Here is a 21460-nt window from a genome sequence, read left to right on the forward strand (position 1 = left end):
ATTGTGATAAAAGGAATTGTTGATATTTGGATTTGAATGTATTTAAGTTATTAGTATTTAGTAAGGATTGACTTAAATTATTCCATACTAGAGGACCATGGTATTTGATAGAATTCCGGATTGTGTTATGGGTTAAATTTATTGTGGCGTAATTGTTGGCGTTTCTTGTATTGTAGTTGTGAAATTCATTATTTTTGATGAAGAAATGTTTGAAAATATTTGGAAGTTGATTGTTTGAATATCTGTGCATGAATGTGGCGATTTGTAATTTGTTAATATCGAAGATGTTTAGGGTATTAAGTTTAAAGAAAAGGGACTTTGTGTGGGCTATATAGTGAGAATTGGTACAAATGCGAATAGCCCGTTTTTGGAGTTTAAAGAGTTTGTCTAATTTAGAAATATGTGTGGACGTTCTAATGGCTGTTCATTTTTAATTAACCAGACTTTGAATTCCGAAGTTGACAAAGCAAATTTAAAGACACCTTTCAGATATAACAAAATATTTATTTAAATTGTTATCCAGTTTTGTTTGGTTTTTGTGAACAGTTAACTAGATTTGAGGATTTTTACTATTTTAATTCAACCACATCCAACATAGACAAATCGCCAATTCAAGTTCTCTAGCAGCATATGTTTCGGCAGGCTGCTTAAATATTTTGTATAAAAAGCTTTAAAATCGAAATGGTGATTTTTCGACTGATCATATCACATAAAAATATTCCTGGAATGCTCTATATACTTAGCAATAGAGTACTGAAGTGCTAGGCTTTTGGTAATTGATGTCAATGCGTTTCCTTTCCTTATACTTCTGTACAAAATGTCTTTCTAAGATCAGTCATGAATAAAAAGCCCATGAGAACAGCATTCCAATGCTGTAGCTTGAACTCGGTGGTATAAGATTGGATTAGTTGTGAATTATTGCAATGTGTCAGGCTTGATCCAAGTTGATGCGATCGTTGGGTGCTTTCAACTGAGACGATTTAACAGAATCTACTATCAAGTCTAGCACACATGTACTGCCAACAGCATTTTATCAATTATAAATGTTTTAAATTTTATAGTGCCCTCTATTGATTAGTCAACACAGAAACGCATCATGAATATCGCTCAATTTAGTACAATCGTTGAACATTTATTTATTTGTTTGAGTATGTACAGTATGAATGTGAATGTTAATATTACCCAAAATGCAATTTGCTCAGATGCTCAGATGCCTCAGTAGCTTGACTCAAGGTCAATGGGAGGTCAATCAAATCGCAATGGGTTTATTATATAAATTATAATATTACATTATTAAAAACATATGTTGCTTATTGTAAAAAGGTAATAGATCTAGCTCGTTGTACATATTATTATACCGTTTTGCCTTTGGTGAATAAAGAATTATGATGATTATAAATAGTGTATATGCCTAATAGACTTTCCCCTTTCAGGAGACCAAAGGCTAGACTTACTAATCAACATCGCAACGACCAAACTGCGCATGCATTAAAATGTCAACTATAACTAAATTTCATTTCATTTCATTTCATTTCATTTATTTCAATATCATTATCGCAGCCTTAGCTGAATTACAAAGATATTTACATTTGTTCAATATTAAAATTTGTATAAAAGTATAAAACCAATGATAAAAAAATATAAAAAAAATATTAAAATAGAAAAAAAAACACCTAAAAGCATAAAAAAGAATCGCAAAGCTGTACTGGGTGATATATACTGAGTGTTATTTGGCATTGCAGCTAAAAGCTGGACACAGATAGCCGTTATAAATGGTCATTATTTTGACACCATTTAACAAACTATATAAAATGTGTCCTGTCATATACCACCCCCTAAATAGCTAAGGTTTGAGGAGATACTTTCCAGGGCCTAGAGACATGCGTTTATGGCCAAATGACATCCTCCTGCTCATTTATCATCTCTATACATTTTTCAACAATATATTATTAGGACTGTCATCCCCATTAATGACAAGACTGATCATTATTCGTTATAAGAGGAAAGAATTGATACGCCCTTAATCGTGGCTACGATCGTTTCCGATTATAATTGGGACAGGATACATCTATGCCAATACATCCTGACTAACAATCTAGCCAGGTGTCACACAAGGAATGATGCCACTCCCCACAATGTAGCCTATTATCACCTTGCCTCTCCCAGACACTGTAGGCCTAAATATCCTGCTTCTAATCCCACTTGTATCGGAAATTGGTTATCCAAATCGAGGCTTACCTTGATTAAAATAGTACAGTCACTTGATCTTAAGATATACAGAAATACTGAAAGCTGATTGGCCAATTTAATAAAGTCTTTTTATGTTGCTGATTTCTTTAAATTGTACAAAATGTGATCAAATAGATGTGATTTATTTTTAGAAGGAACTTCAAGTTCCATATACATTAAGTCTGAGATGATCCTTTTGATTAAAACTAGTTAATCCTAGTTAATCCATGTGTGAGTGGAGATCTCCTGTAGTAAATAAATCTTAATTAATTAGTTTCTTTTTTGTTTTCCTGTAAATTTGTTGATGTAAAGCACCGTTAATTATAATTCTATGATAAAAATATGCACAATATAAATTTTAAAGAATGCTTCCCCTTTATCCAGCTCTATTTGTAGGAAGATATTTTGATCAGGGAGATATATCTCCCTATTTTGATACAGCTACTAACCATGTTTGATATTAAACCACGCTTCATATATTCACTGTAGCCATGGTGGTATAAAACACCTGTAAATTTAAATTTTATTTAATTCACCCTAATTAATAATTTGCATATATTGCTCAAACACTTGATCATGGAATAAATTCCATACTCCTCTCATAACATGGATTCAACAACTTTCCAATATTGTTTCAATTTAAATTCGACAATAGTCTATTTTCTTTTCGTTATTTTTGTTAGAAAATCATTAAAATTATCATTAATTGTACAAAAATGGAAGTATTATCCTAGAAACAAACTGATACTATAAGCCTGCGACACCTAAAGATTTAAAATAAATGAAATCTAGGACAATCTCACATCAACAAAGTATGTGTGTTTTAGTACTCAGTTCCCAAGTTTACCTGAAAGTTTCAAGAAAAGTGATTGACTAGGTGTAGAAAAAAAATATGAAGCCGTATCTTCATCCTACAGATGATACAAAAAACAATTAACACGTGTACACAAAAAGAAGAAACAACGATAGATAAGTTAATCAATTCTCCACCCAAGTGATGTCCGCGGAAGCTTCCAAAAAGAGATAACAGGACGGAACCCATCAAAGTTTCTTTTCATGGAAACAAAAGCCTGATACCTTTAGATTAGCCTGTTATTTGGTTTAAAATGATGAAGATATGACCGGGCTATACATTAATTGTACTAACACATGTTTTTGTGTGTATAGCAGGGACTTATCTATTCACAAGCGTTAACAATGTGAAGCATACATGTGACTTTAAGAGTCTATAACGAGGCTTTTTCTATCCTGTATAAATATTCTTTAAAATATTAAATCTAAAACAGAAATTAATCAATTAATGTTTCCTGTCTTGCAGACTAAACAAAGCCTAAACATAAATATTTTGCTTAAGTAAAGCTGCACTGATTAGACCTGGATTCTTTGTGAGTCGGTGGATCTTTCCTCTTTTGAAATTTGTGTATTCTCTGGCTGACAATGAACAGGAAGCCGTTTTCAATGCTTGTACTGTACACAGGCTAACTGTAACTATGTATGTCTGCTTGTCACTTTTGTTATTGCAAAATTATATAATATAATACAATTTTGTTTAGTAACAATTTCTTTTTGTATAATAGAAATAAAAACACTGAATTTGGAGTCATTTTGCAAAATCAAATGAAAGTGAATTGACACCGAGAATCAATTTTCCATGGTAATTTTTGTTTTAATTTCCATTCGAAAATGAATTAACTTGCTTTCAAAATTATTCTTAACAAAGAAATATTATTGATTAAGGTATTACAGTCAACTCTCCCAATACCGGACACCTTTGGGTGGACCAAATATGTCTGGTTTTCTGGAAAGTCTGGTATTCAGAATGGACTTTGATAAAAGTCTGGTTTTGGGAGCATTTCCGGTTTTCAGAGAGTCCAGTATTGGGAGAGTTGTGTATTAGACAATACAAAAATGCAAAAGTAAAATGTAAATTAAATACAAAAAAATTCAATGAAAGCGAGTACATTTAGATTGATAGTATAAACACTGATCATGTCTATACAAAATAATAATTGAATTTAGAATGTACAGTTTAACATTTTTTACAAATAAACAGAAAATGAAAAACATATATTTTTATTGAAAGATCTGCTTCGTATTATATTATAAACTGCTTGTCATGGTCAAGACCAGTTTTATAAACTATGCCAACTCCCAAATTGTATGAATAAATAAAAGTAACTTTTAAAGCAAAATTTTACTTATTCAAATGGCAATGTTATAGTCACAGCACCGCAGTAGCTGATGAAGTGGCCCTGAATAGCAGACTGTAGCAATAGCAGTGCCACTAAATAGCAGACTGTAGCAATAGCAGTGCCACTGAATAGCAGACTGTAGCAATAGCAGTGGCCCTGAATAGCAGACTGCATCAATAGCAGTGGTACTGAATAGCAGACTGTAGCAATAGCAGTGCTACTGAATAGCAGACTGTAGCAATAGCAGTGGCACTAAATAGCAGACTGTAGCAATAGCAGTGGTACTGAATAGCAGACTGTAGCAATAGCAGTGGCACTGAATAGCAAACTGTAGCAATAGCAGTGCAGTGGTACTGAATAGCAGACTGCATCAATAGCAGTGGCCCTGAATAGAAGACTGCATCAATAGCAGTGGTACTGAATAGCAGACTGTAGCAATAGCAGTGGCACTGAATAGCAAACTGTAGCAATAGCAGTGCAGTGGTACTGAATAGCAGACTGTAGCAATAGTAGTGGCCCTGAATAGCAGACTGCATCAATAGCAGTGGTACTGAATAGCAGACTGTAGCAATAGCAGTGGCCCTGAATAGCAAACTGTAGCAATAGCAGTGGTACTGAATAGAAGACTGCATCAATAGCAGTGGTACTGAATAGCAGACTGTAGTAATAGCAGTGGTACTGAATAGCAAACTGTAGCAATAGCCATAGCACTAAATAGCAGACTGTAGCAATAGCAGTTAACAAAAATTGCTTTATATGCAACAACAGATGCTACAGTATATTTATGAAATTTACAGTAAAACAGCCAATCCCTGCACATCCATTTCCCAGGGCATGCGATAAAAAAAAACACACTTATTGGGGGATGTTTACAGATGGGTCATATGACACGCAAAGAAGATATATGAATGTTTATTAGTGAAAAAAGTCTTAACTTTCATTATACAGGAAACGCAATATGAATGAATGGGTACAGTTAGGAAGTTATGTTGGGCCAACGAGTTGGTATTTGTGGCGATAAATTACCATTGAGAGATGTTGGCACAAGACTTGGACAGGTTATAGACAATTGTTGATTGATTTATCAGGGTATCATTATGTAGTTGTGAAATAAATATAGAGTTAAATATATTGTAATTGAGAAAACGGATAAAAACACTAAAGAAAAAGACTATTTATAATTTTTTTTTTTTAATAAAAACTGTTGAGTCAAAAAATTGAGAGCTGTTTTTTGAAAAAAATATTTCTTGTTATAATAATAAAGACATTATGAAAATATACATATTGATATTTATTGGAATGTTTATATGGTTATTTGCCTGCAACTGGCCAAAAAAAAGCCAAAAACATCACAAGAAAAAAAATTGATGACTTTTTTCATTCATTTATTTATTCATGGTCAAACACAGTAAAATATGTACATGGTTTGAAATAATTTTTGTTTGGACAAAGTTAAAAATTCTCATAAAAATATTATAAAAAAGAGCTTAAAAGGTTAACATTTGTAAAATACAAATAAAAAAGATCATTTAAATACAGATAAAAATACATTTGTCGGTTTATCCAGGTAAGCTAGGCACGTAATAGACTACATAATTTAAAATACAAGCAAGATTGGTGTGTGAAGAAGGTTTAGCATAAAATTTATTTTATTTATTTTATTCAGTTGTCAACCAACAGCAATGAAACCGCCACTAACAGGTTGATCAACGTTTCCAAGTTTTATTGAATTGCAGATGCTGGCACTACTAGGTAGAGGCCTAGTTGAGTATAAAAACAAGAAAATATATAATGAACTGTTTAACATCAACTGAAAAGTATAGGAAATGAAAGGTGCCAATGAGGAGGATCCAAACGGAAAAGTAGATCCGTATAGGAAACCAAAACAGCTACCATCATTATTACCGCATAATTACCATATTTGGTCATACAGCATGGATCTGAATGAAAAGTACATGGGGAGTTGACCATTCACAAGCGAGAGTTGGCTTGACCCATTACATTGTGATTGGTCAAATGGATTACTTATGTCCTTGAACCAACAGTGGGTAAGAAGACAAAAACTGCATTGACTAATTTAAATGTCAGATAATTGTCTCGAACTCTTCACCGTTTTTGGACATAATTACAAAAAGGTATATTTTAAAGCCAAAAAACACATTGAATGCATTGATTTTATACAATTAAATTCGTAGAAACTGACACGCGTACAGGATGACCACCGCAATTGGACAAGCATTATTCAGGAAAATGGGATTAGTCGGATCTTCCGGTTTAGTGATGAACTATAGAAGATTATTGGTTAGATAACGGATTACTCCACAACTTCAGGATAAGCTCAAGGAACTTGGACTTTTAATTGCTTGATTTCATTTATGACAAGCGCAATTAAAAGGCGCGGTAGTAATTATGAATTTTAAAATTGATTTTACACATACCGTAAAAAGTTAAATTATAATTAATATTCCATATAATATTAATCACTTAAAAAGTTTATTTTTCTCCAAAGAACATGGCTTGAAATTGAGTACAATTTTAGAAAAACTGTTTCTTTTCGTATTGTACAATATGTTAATGTTGTTTCGATTTATATAGCACTTACACAATAAAAAGATTGTCCCAAAGCGCTGAGAGAAAAAAAAAAGAATTACAGAAAAAAAAAAATTGTCCCCCGTGAGATAACAAGAAATTGTTGGTTTATTCAGACAAACTAGGCCTGCAATGTAATACATTTTAATCACGATTAAATGTAAATAAAAATTTAGTATGGCTTTTCATCTATTAAAATAAAGACAATATTAATAACTTTGTGTTTGAAAACTGTAAGCAGGACCCAAATTAATAATGGGGCTTATATAGCGCACTAATATGCAAAGACGCAATGCGCTTAACAAAAGAAAGAAAAAGCAGAAAACTAAGAAAAAGAAAGAGAGTTAAAAAGATGAGTTATTAGAGCGGCCTTAAATTAAGAGATTGAAGTAGTCTGACGGATAGGTTGGTAGGGGAAGGTGATAAAAGTATGATGTTGTTTATGGACTAAATATTTCATTCATTCAATTTATTGTTCCACATAAAATAAGTAAAAGATATGACAAGACAAGACAAAGAAAAATAAAGAATTTGGTTAATTATTTGTTTATGTGTGGAAACTCAAAATCAAATAAGCCAAAAAGGGCTTTAAGGCTGAGTATTCCAAAATATATTATTCAGTTATTATTTAATATTACATTTAAATTGAAATTGATTGAAATATATATTTATACTGGGTAACCTCTTCAGTCAAAGACTGGTCTCCCAGAGGGCCCAGTTGGTGATCAGTGGCTGTGATGTACTAATACACCGGGGTAACCCCCTACTCGTCTCGAAAGATGTACTAGGTTCTTTAAAGTGCACACGAGCTAGATGTGTACACTGGACCTACGGTTTATAGTCCTTATCCGAGAAGACTCGTTCTACCACCAGAACCATGGAGTGAGTGAGCCTCGAACCCATGCTGATGTTATGGCTACGTAATTACGGTTCCACTGTCTTAACCGCTCGGCTACTCACTCACTAGGCCACTCACTAAATAGTTACATAATAGGGATTTTTGAATTGTGTAATTCACACCAAGCATTATACTGTACTTTACTCAGTATTGTACTCATGCGTCAAGCTCCATTTATTGCGTACGTAAGCATACAATATAAACACATTAACAACTACTAGTTACTAACACTTGAAGAAAAGATGAATAAGTGTCAATCATATAAAATAATATACAGTATAACAACTAAGTTGTCTTCCGCATTTGAACAAAATACCCTGTAGGGCAAAACATCTATCTAGGTCACATCCAGGTCAGCTCTCCTTCTCATACAAAACAAGTTATTATTAAATATAAATAATATATTATATTGTTATTTTGAAATTAAATAAAATTACATTGTGAAATCACTGATCCATGACTGAGTTTAATACTTAGACCTACATATTATCAAAAGAGTTATCTTGTATGAAAACCAAATAAATTAAGTAATAGAATTCATGGCACCAATTAATGTTGTATTTATATATATTATTATGTAGGTCAAAAAACAGGGTCAAAAGTTACGTATTTCAAATAAATAAGTCAAATAAATGTAAGCCATAAAGTTAAAAGCCTTTCAATTTGCGACAACCCAAATACGTTTATTGTGCGTATCCAAGAATATTTGGACGCGTGTCCTAGCTCCTCACCTTGACGCAGACTTGACCTGACCTAGAAAGGTTGGTCCTTATAAGTCTCCGCAAATCGAAAGCTCCCTATTACTGTAAAGTTTAAATATTAATGATTGTTATAAAAACTTTATTTATTACATAAACATAACTTGAGAACTGAATGATCAGAGAGAATGTAAGAAATAAGGGGACTGACAGTGAAAGCAGTAAAAATGGAGAAACATTTGAAAAAATATTTCTTTTTTATTTATAACAAAACCACAGTACTGTATATTTTCAAAATCGATTACCCATCCATTAATGTTTCAAGTCAATGTTTAGACATGTCCTCACCAAAACAGCATTAATCAAATGAAGTGTTTATTGACATGCAAAGGTTGTGAATATATTATACCCTTGGGAAAAGCAATGGTTTCTGAATAGTGCCATATCAACCTTGGTTAAATTAACCCACTTAATGTCACCTTGTGTGGTATAGTATTGTTTATATTGTACTGTACTTTATTCATGATGATAAAAATTAAAAGCCTTTCTCTAATTAAAGACCGCTTTTGAAAATCGTTAGGCACTAAAACGATGTAATCATTTCTATATAAAAACCAAATTTATATTGTTTAATTATGGGCCAATGGCCGGGCATTATTTAGTTAATGAAATGACCTCCATGTGACCTGATAGTGATGTACAGAAAATGGCTGAGAATTACAGAAAGTGGCATTCGGTAGTCGCAAAGAAATTGGTCAAAACAAATATTTTTCACAACAAATTTAGTTATTTTGTATTTAGTTAAATTGGCTAAAAAAGGTAATCAAAAGATGCTCCAGCACCTCCAGCCTAAAATGGTGCAAATATCTGTCATGTAGATTACGGATGAGAGGTACAGTTGAGGACATGTTAATGCTATATATACTGTATTTATCTTTTGTTCAAATGATCTTTTTTGTAATGTAAGAAAAAATACAATTATAAATACATAAGACGATCTTGTTTCTGATGGATTTACAGAAAAAAAATGGAATAAACTAAATACAAAAGATTGTATTGTCAAATGCAAATTACAGTTACATAAAAATTGGTGGGCTTATATCCGAGTCAGTGCCCTAGTTCCAGTTTGATTCATGATTTATTTGCAATCAATTCTAAAAGGTTTGTTGTCTGATGTATAGTGTAATTTAGAAAGGAAAATAAACAATACTAACCTTGTATATTTGTAACTATTGATGATCATGCAGGCATTCAAAATATGCACATCATTCATATATTATCTTTTCAAGAAAAAAAAAGAAAAAAATTACTGGCCTATTTAAACTACATGTAGCTAGAAGATGTCAAACTCCTTTGTTCTTTTGTACACAATAAAAAAAAATGGCATTAATATTTTAACCACTTCTTGCTTGGAAATTCACAAACTTAGTTACAGCTCATTTATGATTTAGGCTAGCCTAGGCTAGTTACTTTCTCATTTTAGTTATACTCAGACTATTCTGGGAAGCGGCTATTGGCACGGCCAATCGTGAGTGTGTAATTTATTATGTAAAGTTTTCTACTATTGACACGGTCGATCAACCATGCATGCATCTAGACATTTTGATTAACTTTTAATAAGATAGACAAGAACAAAAAGAGTTACACATGACATGGTTAAACTTATGGTCGACCTTGGCTTTGTTGTCCTTGTCGATAGAAAACAAGGCATTTCAACTGGGTAGCCTCTAGTCCCTGTCACTGAGGCCTAAATTAGAACCAGACTAGGCCTAGATAGGCTAGCCGGCTCCAGCAGCCCTTATTAATCATTCATCTAGGCATAGTCTAGGCCTACCTGGCCTAAGTAACACCTAGCCCGGGTTCGGGCCGCGGCGGTCCCACCACGCAGGCTAAAATTAAAGGAGGGTGGTGGTGGTTGGTCAGTCAATCAATGACAGTACAATACAATATGTAGAGGTAATTAATATAAATACATAATCACTACCTTGTAAAACTATTGCAATTACGTTACGAGGCCTATATTATTAATAATATTATTACTTTTTTTTTGTGAGCACTCTCAACAAGAATAATATGGCACTCTCTATGGTTTTGATTGTTCGCGCGTCTTGTCTCTTTTTCCTCTAGTTTTTTCTCTCTCATCAAAAAAAGTAAATGAACAATAGAGGGCGCGATTTATCAAACCACATTTAGAACTTTGAAAAAGTAATAATATTATTATTAATAAATAATTATTTATTTATTTGTTAAACATGTTTTTGTTTGTTTTTATATATTTAGGAAAAAGTCAATGCCAAGGAATTAATTTACTATTCCTCTTAAAGGTGGCAATCTTGTTCACAATACAAATACTCAAGTCATTGTCATTAAAAAAAAAAATCTAGAGACAGCCCGGACTTGAACCTATCTAGGTAGCCCAGTATTATAGAAACAATGTTGTCATGTGGTCAAAATAACAGAGAATTGACGTTGGAAGGCACCACTAATAGTGGACTTTAACAAACTCAGGTGGGTACACTATTCGAAAGGAGTTTCCTGGTGTACTGATCTGGTAGACGCTGCACTGCCGGCTGCCGTGGGTCCGTGGAGGGCCTAATCTCAGTTTCCAGTTCAGCTTGAGGACCATAATAATACATTTAACAATTTTAACATAACGAATACATAAATACGTTTTTATTATATTGAGATGTCTTGTGATTGGTGACGTCGTGTGTCAGTCGCGGCCTATAGTAGGCCTACTGTACTGTCGTTCATTTTATATTATTATAACAGTGTTCATCACACTCTAATCTGTCAATTTTATTTCAAAGACTAACACTATAACTCATCGATCCATAATCTGTTGTCAGCAAAAATAAATCCTAGGTATGCAGTGGGATTAGTAATAACTTGAGTTGCGTTCGTCGTATATAAACAAACAACATTATTTTTGGGATTTTTTTTTAATTTAAAAAATAACAATTAAAGATATTTGGTATCCGAATCTAGGTTTAAATTAATAATATATTGTAATATTTCGTTCTGAAATGTTTCTCTTTATGTTACGCATTTGTAATTCAATAGAAAAAAGTTGTGTGAACTTTTTCAGGGCCAATAAACTTTGTCGTGGTTATTAGAAAAAAAATTATGATATCCGGTCTTTCAAAAAATGGATTACGTGCATTGGAATTGAAATCCGTCTCATTGTAACGCTTGTCCGACCGTTATGGGTTTGTAGGATTCTATTATTGAGAGAGGATCATCTTTAGGCCTACTAAAAACATTTAAAAACAACTCAAATCTGGTTGAACAAAAGTTGTCAACTAAAAGGATAAAAATAGGCTACCGCAGAGTAACAATGACGCGCTTACGTGGACTAAGATAAGCATCTTATATTGTGCACTTTGAGCGAATCTATTGGATCACGAGAATCGACGTTTTTTCTTAGCTGTCCTTATTACGGGCACATTTTTGTTCATTCGACAAAAAAAAATACAGTAGAATTGGCCGATATAGTTATAATGACCCCCCCCCCCCCGCCCTTGAATACGAGTGCCGATAATGATAACCGTTAGGTAAAATGTGTCGCAAAAGTTTGTGACATGACGTAATCATACAAACACACTTATACAAATATTGTTTCAACAAATGTTCTTTTATTTATTTACAAAATACAAACAAATATATAATGTCCGTTCACATGGTTGTATAGTTTACAACAGTTAAACAGACATAGGGATACATGCCCAATCTCTTTTAATAATATTGTACTTTACTACAGTACCTTTAATATTTTTATAACTCAGAAACGGAGATTGTTATAACATGGTATTAATGTTTACAATTAGGTATATACTGTATTACAGTATTATGTTGTGTTTTATATTATACAATACATACACATTACGTTATGTTTACTAACTGTATACATTCTGAACATCATCATTATGTTTACACGCTGTTTCATCTATCGTGATCGTGTGATAGAGTGATTCTTCGATCGGTTTAATTGTGTGTTCACATGGGCGGTATAACGCTATGGAATATATCTGAAACCGTTGGAATTATAACAGAAGTACATCAGAGTTATATCGGAGTTAACATGGTTTATTCCAAGATAACATATTTAAAAAAAGCTCTGTTGTATTAAAATAAAATGGATCATGAATATAAAAAAAACGAACCTCAAACAATAATATTACTGTACCTATGACATCATCTCCAAATATAGATATGTTAAAGGAAAGTTGGTGTGCTTTTGGTGTAACAATAAAATATTAAAATAATAAACAAATTATAAACAATATAAAGGAGAATATGATTATTAATCATATACCAAATTACATTAAGCTGTAAATTATTTAACAGCAAGAAATATTAAAAAAAACTTGATATACAATGAATTAATTATCAAAAACCAAAAATTACCAGTTGTGAATTGTATTGTAATTTTGTAAACATAATTCATTATTACGTAACATATTACGTCATTAAAATACTTTGCATTTAATTATGTAATTCGTTACAATCAGACTAAAAATATGAGTGAACCAACAAGCAACAAAATAAAATCATTTTTTATATGTATCTGAAAACCAACAGTAATGACCACATTCAATATAAAAAAAACATCCGCTATATAACCTACTGCACAAGCATACGAGTTCATATGTAAAAATACGTTAAAACTGCTGAGAAACAAGTCCCAGGTTAAAACAAGGGTTTGACTTCCCTGGTTTAAACACTGTATCTTTCATTTAACCAGGTGGACGCACATTACATACTATAATTTGAATAAATCTTCCCCCAAGTGCTAGAGCGAAACTAAAACCTAGGACGGTAGATTTATATTCATTTCTAAACTATTGTATGATATATAGAAACATTATCAAAGGAATTACAAGATATTTAAACATACTTTCAATATAACTCATATTGACTTAAGACCAGCTTCAAAGCCAAATGTATACGCTCTATTATAGTAACGTCACAATCTCAGATATTCATTATTGCTATTTAGTGAGTGAAGGAAAAATGTCTAGGATCCTACTATAGACTAGGTTCTGTCTACACTATCAAACTTTATGTGACAAAAAAATGTGATGTGCCCATATATGGACATGATGATGTCTTATGACTACCATATTTGGGCATATCACTACCATATTTGGGCACATCACACTTTGTTGTAAAACTAGTTTGATAGTGTAGACAGACCTTTACAGAAAGGTTTGTTTTCCGAAATCAAATTAAACACAATACAGGTTTCCAATCTGTTGCGCGCCCCATACATACAACCATACAGTAACTAAAATATTATAGCATTCTAAAACATTAACAATCAAAATATCGAGACGACTGCTCTAAACATTTTTAAGGTTACAAAATTTATAGGAATAGTATGGATGATTACATCAGGACCTATTATAGGTCCGTGATTACACAGTGTTACTTGTCACCAGGACCTATTATAGGTCCATAATTAATACACACAATTGTTGTACATACGGACATTTTTCTGATGGTGGAGGAACAAAGTGTGGGGAGCGTATAGATTACAAGCATCAACGCTTACATTATTATTGTACGAGAGTTAAATTACGATGACGTGTATGTTGGTCTTGAACTCTATGCACCCCCATGGAAGTCTAGCTGGAAATTGTATAACTTCATTGAATAGTAGGCCTACAGCTAGTATACATATTAGAGTTAATGGAATGAACTCCGGACATACAATTCTTAGAGGAAGAACAAAAACCGATGGAGATAGGCTATGAGACAGAAAATGATGGGCTGAGAGCTTGGGGACGCCTTCCCCTGCAGTATGGCTGAAATGAGTAAATTTCCAAATTAGTAGGCAGGCCATTAGCTAAGCCTCGAAAAAAAAACGTATTTGGGGTTTATTTACAAAAACAGATTTATAAAAACGTTCCTAACTCAGGAAAAGTGAAAAAATATTTAAGATAATTAAAGAATAGTAGTTTATTTAAATAAGTTACAAACAAATTTATATAATAGAATAGAATTTATAATATATTATAAGAATATTAATTTTAAGCATCGCATACAATAAAGTGAAATGACAAAATGAAAAATTTAGCTCTAAATGACAGTTCTATTGGAACTTTAAAATTACAATTGTAAACAGCAATTATAGAGGGGGCTATTCAAATTTAGTTAAGCAATTTGATTCTATCTTAAGTATCAGGTAGTTACCCAAAATAAATTATTACTATTTTCTTATTTGTATTCACTAGAATATAAGTACATTAGTATCTGAAATAGTTAAATTTAGAAATATTATGATTACATCATTTGTAATGAATTCTGTTCAATAATAATAAAATTAATTTTATAATGGACGCTTTCTAAAAATCATTTATTCACATAAATAAACAAGTTTTACTTAGCTATTACTACAGAATAGAGTTTACAAATACATTAAATATCAAATGATATCTGTAGTAAAGCTCTGTCCACACTATCAAACTTTATGCGACAAATAAATGTGATGTGCCCAAATATGGCAGTGATATGCACAAATATGGTAGTGATATGACATCATGTCCATATATGGGCACATCACATTTATTTGTCACATAAAGTTTGATAGCGTGGACAGAGCTTTACTACAGAGTGTATTTTCTGAGTCCACATACTTAATAACCATTATTACATTATGAATCGACCCAAACCTATGCCTCACTCTCCAAAGTTGATTTATAATAATATAAACAAATTTTATTCAATCATAAATAATTTAAATCATGATGGATACTGACAAAGCAAATATAATATTGTTTAATTTTTCTGATAATAGTTGTTTTATTGGTTTTTTTTTAGTTACACAACAAAAATAAGCCTATTACATATGCATTACTTTTCCAACCAAAATCATTACAATGGTGATTTAACCATAGAGGAAATGGTATCAATAATGATGATTTAACCAGAGAATAAATAAATTATTATTACTTATTTCCTCCATGATTAAACTGGCTCTTATTTAAGTATATCTAATGAAATTCACAATAAAAATATCAAATTAACAAATTTATCGGTTGCACGTTTTTTTGGTTTTTCCGTATAAGTTGTCAATATTTTCTACCGCATGCTTAACCTTGCTAAGTTTAATTTCCTTCACAATAAACCGAGTGCATTGTTCAATTTACCGCATTACCTGTCAACACTTAAGTAGCCAACTTGTTTATTCAATATTTAGAAAATGGCCACTTGTATGATAACGATATATTGTCCACCTGTAATTTTTTTTTAAAGTAAACAATTATTTTATCAAACCAATAACGAGAGATTAGATGGTAAATATTCTTTATTAATTAATTACAAACCAGATGAACATTTACAATCATGTCATTTTAATGTCACATAATAGTTATTCACTTTTACCAACAATTTGATGGAAATTAAATTAAAGCAACTATCAAATTAGTGAATTGTTTTAGTGACTTGTTTTTGATGTTTTTTTTTAAATTGAAATAAAGATACCGAGATATAAACTTTCTGTAAGACAATGGTTTGAAATTATTATTTTTAAAAATTTTTTTATACAGAAGTGAATAACTTGATTAAAATTGCAGAATGGCCTTTTTAAAGTTTGATTTTTATTAATTTTCATTTTTCATAAAACATATATTGCATGTTATAAATAAAGCAAGTTTAGGATTGATAAAAAAAATGTTTACATTAAGGAGTGCCAAGTAGGAAAAAGTGTGTTGATATTCACAAATGAAACTATTACTTAATCAAATATATGCATATGGGATATTAAAAAAAAAAATAGACAAATTGCATAACTATTTAATAGAAATTAATTTCTCAATTTATATTTTTTTTTTTCAAGTAATCTTAAATTGTTAAACTTGTTTTGATCACATATACCATCAGTTAACAATGCAACACAATTTAAATTGTACAGTATACTGGGTGCAATAAGAACATAATATGTTATTTTCAATGTGAGAATTATTTATTTACTTATTCCTTCTTTAATATGTATATATATATATATACTTATATTTACTTATTTATTCCTTCTTTAATATGTATATATATATGTGAGTGTTGTTTTAACAAAATACAAATAATTGCCATTCAAAATTGGTAAACTGTATACAGTTTGCTTGCAGTCTTTCTTTATAGAATTCATTTTTAAAACAAAAACTGACACAAAGTATAAATATTGTATTCCTCCATGGGCAAACATATGCACATTATATATATTACTAGCATATAATTAATTATTGGCCTGTGAAATTGATCAAAAAATTTTGTTTTTTTGCAAAGAATTACCATCCGAATGAGCAAAGGGTAATTAAAGGTGCCCCATCTCATACAGCAAATATAAGGAGATATACATTTTCTGTTACTGCTATTATAATATAGATAGTGATGCCCTATAAAGTAATGGAATGACCCGGAAATGTAGGTTCAACAATTGTGTATCAGGAAAGAAACAATTATGCATTGTATTTAAAATGAACAATTGAATGTTGTTTCGTTTTTCGAAATTATTATTATCGCCTATTAGTTAGTCGTACCTGGATAATATTTTACAAAAATTCCATATGTTGTTTATAAATTAAACAGGTTTAATGCCATTTCCTGCGGAAATTACGGCTTACCGAGTTGTAACAATTAAAATCTCTACCTGTCAAAAGCACAAAAGATCAGGTATTCCTAATTTGGAAGGAGTGAGCGTGTTCCTTAATGGCCAATCACAGAACAGAAGTGGGTGTATTAAATCAACCAATCACAAATGGGTATCCAAAGTACAGGGAAATAGAAGAGTGAGCTCCTCATGGATTTGTAGTATAAGTTTATACTCAATTCAACATGAAACGGATGAGAGTTTAACCTTACCCTGGATAGGGCTATCAGGGGTTTTTCCAAGTACCTCATACACCTAAGTGAAGCACTAAATATAAAATATATAGGCCTACAAATGAAGCTAGGGAATTTACTTTATTTCTCTGAAACAAAAGGGTCCACTAATGTTTGATAAAATCGAATACAGATTACTTCAATTTTGTTTTCAGTTTCATTTATACTATCTTATTTATCTGAATACCTGTTTGTGCTATATTAAATATGAGATTATCAAACCAATTACTACTCCTTTATTTGCATCAATATTATAAACTTATATTATTAAGAAGTTTGTAAGTAAATAAAACAAAATATTAAGTATTATTTACTTTGCAAGGATAGTAAGAAACAATCTTTCATTTGAAACTATTGAAAACTGACGATAAAAACCAATTTAACATTTTTCAAATACAAATTGAATCAAATTGCATTAAGATTAAGAGATAAAATATAAGTTAAGTGCAAACAAAATTGTGGAAGTCAATTATATATTATAAATTTCTTTAAAAAGTGCTATCATGTCAGATGTATTTAACTTTGTTAAATTAATTAGATATACATTAAACATGATTAGAATTAATTAAATTAACTTTTTTTTAAATTTTAAAATGGTCTAGTTTGATTTGTATTGTATGCAAATATTTATTGACTTAGTATTTAAAGAAAATATCACACTAAGTGTAATTTATAAGTATTTAACTGATATTATAAAATGTATTAGTAGACCAAAATGGAACTACCATTCAATGTTTTCTTTTAAGCAGTACAAAAACTAAATTATAATACATACATAGTTCTATACCAACATACTATTCAATCATTAATATATAATAGGTTTTCCATTCACCTAAAACAAATGCGTCAATCTGGAAGACAATAATTGACACACACACGACCTAAGGTCATTCCAGTAACCTCTGGCCTCTAGAAAGACACAAACTGAAAATACTAACACAAACCACCATTTAGTAATTTAGTTTCTCAATATATTTTTTTTACAATTATTGTACACAAATACATTTACACTATATATGCTGTATGTTTGTTCGCCAGCCTGCTGGACACACAATGAACACTGAGCATATATAACAGATTAGTTGGCTAACAACAGCCACTGTCCAGTCAGTTATCAGGGCTGGCTTAACCTGCACTGTAGGGTTAGATCAGCCTTAAAACTCCCAATCAGGGCTAGACCTGCTAGGGGGGTTTACACAAGCCCCAACCAGCTTTCAAAAATTGCATCAACCAATTTATCCAATCTTCAATGGCGCTTCATATGAAGTGCTAAATGGTCGGATCTTGAAAACGCCCTCTCGCATTGAGGGCACTTGAACGGCTTGTCACCTGTGTGTTTTCGGTAGTGCCGTGTGAGTTCGTCGGAGCGGGCAAAACACCAGTGGCAGCCATTCCATGTACATTTGTATGGTTTTTCACCTGAAGAAAAAAAAACTAATTTTACTCTTTGCCAAAACAATATGTGCAGCTTTAGATTTATTTACTGGTATATCTTTATTCAAAAAATGAAACAACAAATTTTCAAAATATTCATAAAATATAGCAGCATATAGAGACGCATGCGTCCCAAGCTGAATTGCATTTCATGATAACATAAAACAAGTGATAACAATTTAAAAAAAAGGGGGGATCGAAGGGCGCAACTCACAAATTAAATTCGTTGATTAAGTTAATCAAATAAGGTAGAGGACGCTTTGTAGTTTTATCAATAATACTTATGTAAGAAAATGGGTAAACATTATATACAGTAAAACCCCTTCCTTTTGGCCATCCCTATTCAGCAGACACCCTTAATCAGGGGATACCCATAATAAAGGGGCACTTTCAGTGAAATGGGTCGAAAATATATGTTCTAACACTAAATCTGTATTCAGAGGGCACTCCAATTAAAAGACTTGTTGGGTCCTAAGAGTATAATAAAATAAGAAAAAATAAAAATTGGGCATTTTATGGATTTAAAATCTATAGACGAGAATAGTAAAAATCACTAAAGCATGGCTTTAGCCTAAGGAATTGTATTTAATAATAAAGACTACCCAGAATATACAATAACTAGTAGACAGGTAGACAAAAAAACCACAAAGGTTCTATCCGCACAAAAAGATTAAGATTCAATTTATGTTTGTGTAATTGCTCACGCTATCATATCAACAACCTTCATCTCTCGGTTTGGCTACTCAAGAATTATGACAATACAAAACGTATCTTGATATGTGATAAAAATGAAGGTTGCAAAAGTAGTAATTTAAAATCTTTATTGTTAAATACTAATCTGACTGATTATTAGCTCATGAATATTCATTAGATTAGACCCGAGTAAAGTACTTTTAATTTGATCATAACTATTGTTAGAAACCCAGACTAAGGACCTCGGCGTAATCCCCAGAAAGTCAACAACAAGGTTCAATGGAAACCCTGTAAAATAAAAACTGATCGTATAATCTCTAAAATAACTGCGTCTGACGTCACACAAAATTAACAATAATAAAGTACTTGACACTGTAGGCATTTGTTAACACTACGTTTAGTGCCGTTTCAATAATTAAAATTAATTGATATTTTCTCGTCGACCAAATTGTGACAGAAATTAAATTCCTGTTTTGTAATTATGCGTACAGAAGTATCGTGCGAAGTTGGGTAAAAGCTTTATCGATACTTATAGGGTCAAGGGTCATTGACACGGCTGGAATGAATATCACTAGGGTTATAAGACAGATACTATTACTAACACCTTAGAGGTAATAACATACCATGCATGAATAATTTATATGAGGATTTGTTATGGCATAATGGAGCTGTGCAGTTTTAACAATAGCGAGTGTCTAGCTCAACAATATACCTGATCACATTACTTATCAACGCAGGGCTTGTGACAGCAGGGGGACATAGAAAGCAAAACAACGTTACAGGCCCTTGATTAGGTACAGTAGTCAATCACAGAATTTGTCTTTCAACATCGGCCTAGAATATACAGTTTATTGTCCAAGCACATCATAAATTGAAAAATAGGGTTGGTCGGTTGGTAGGATTTTTTTAGTAGTAGTCTAAAAAAATACTACTATTACTGAACCAAAATCTAAAATGTAGAGGCGTAATAATAATGCAATAATCTAACTTAGACGAAAAAAAAAGCATGGAATCATGATATATTTGAATACATTAAAAAAATATGGAGTGGTTTAGCTGGGTTTGCAATTTACTTTGCGTACTGTGTGCTTACTTTATACACAGCTAAAATGACATTGTTAAGGCTCTGTCCTCACTATCAAACTAGTTTGAGATGTGCACAAATATGGAAATCATCATGTCCATATGGGCACATCACATTTTTTTGTCAAATACTGCTTGATAGTATAGACAGAACTTAACACGTACACTGTACTTTTAAACATCAAATTGTGCAAAACCTTAAACTTGTCCAGGGTCTCACTTTACTTATATACCGCCTACACACTACACCTAAATTACACATTGCATGTCTAACCACTATCAAAAGCCATAATATTAATAAGCTATTGGCTTAGATTGTTATTAAAGAAACTGAGATCAAAATAAATATGGTATTAAATAAAATAAAGGGATTACACTACAAAAAAGTATATTTCCAGTTATTTATTTACTGCAACATTTTTTTTTTCTCATGCAAGTTATTAAAGCCATCTATATTTAGTACTTGGAAATTATTATCCAGGCATTATTAATTTTTCATTGCATGAAAACATACACCAAAACAACTAAAAACGATTTAACCACAAACACCTAATATTAATACTTAGTATTGCATTGTTAAAAAATAAGTAACCCTAACAAACATACTGGGATGTACTGTAGATTGTGAAATCTAGGAATGGGCACAAACAAATTTAGGGTGGGTGTACTTTACTAGGCTATGTTAAAATTAGGCTTAGTAGAAGTGCTTAAAGTTCTGTCTACACTATCAAATTTTATGTGACAAAAAAATGTGATGTGCCCAT

General features: G+C 31.6%; 1 protein-coding gene and 1 long non-coding RNA gene across 5 annotated transcripts in view; both read right to left on the reverse strand.

Annotated features, from left to right (window-relative positions):
* LOC140050284 (uncharacterized) overlaps positions 1-10709 on the reverse strand; it is a 29188-nt gene extending 18479 nt beyond the window's left edge. The window contains exons 1-2 of the long non-coding RNA XR_011845378.1: positions 10591-10709; positions 9821-9886 (exon numbers count right to left, since the gene is read on the reverse strand). This is a non-coding gene — a long non-coding RNA (uncharacterized lncRNA). The remainder of the gene's footprint in view (positions 1-9820; positions 9887-10590) is intronic.
* A 7384-nt stretch (positions 10710-18093) lies between these two features.
* The window catches only part of LOC140049405 (uncharacterized), a 37393-nt gene continuing 34026 nt past the window's right edge, over positions 18094-21460 (reverse strand). For all 4 annotated transcript variants that reach the window (XM_072094280.1, XM_072094279.1, XM_072094281.1 and 1 more), the window contains one exon: positions 18094-18905. In XM_072094280.1, coding sequence (XP_071950381.1) covers positions 18733-18905 — 173 coding nt within the window. In that variant the 3' untranslated portion in view covers positions 18094-18732. The remainder of the gene's footprint in view (positions 18906-21460) is intronic.

Source organism: Antedon mediterranea, chromosome 5, assembly GCF_964355755.1.
Source record: "Antedon mediterranea chromosome 5, ecAntMedi1.1, whole genome shotgun sequence".
In the NCBI taxonomy this organism is placed as follows: Eukaryota; Metazoa; Echinodermata; class Crinoidea; order Comatulida; family Antedonidae; genus Antedon; species Antedon mediterranea.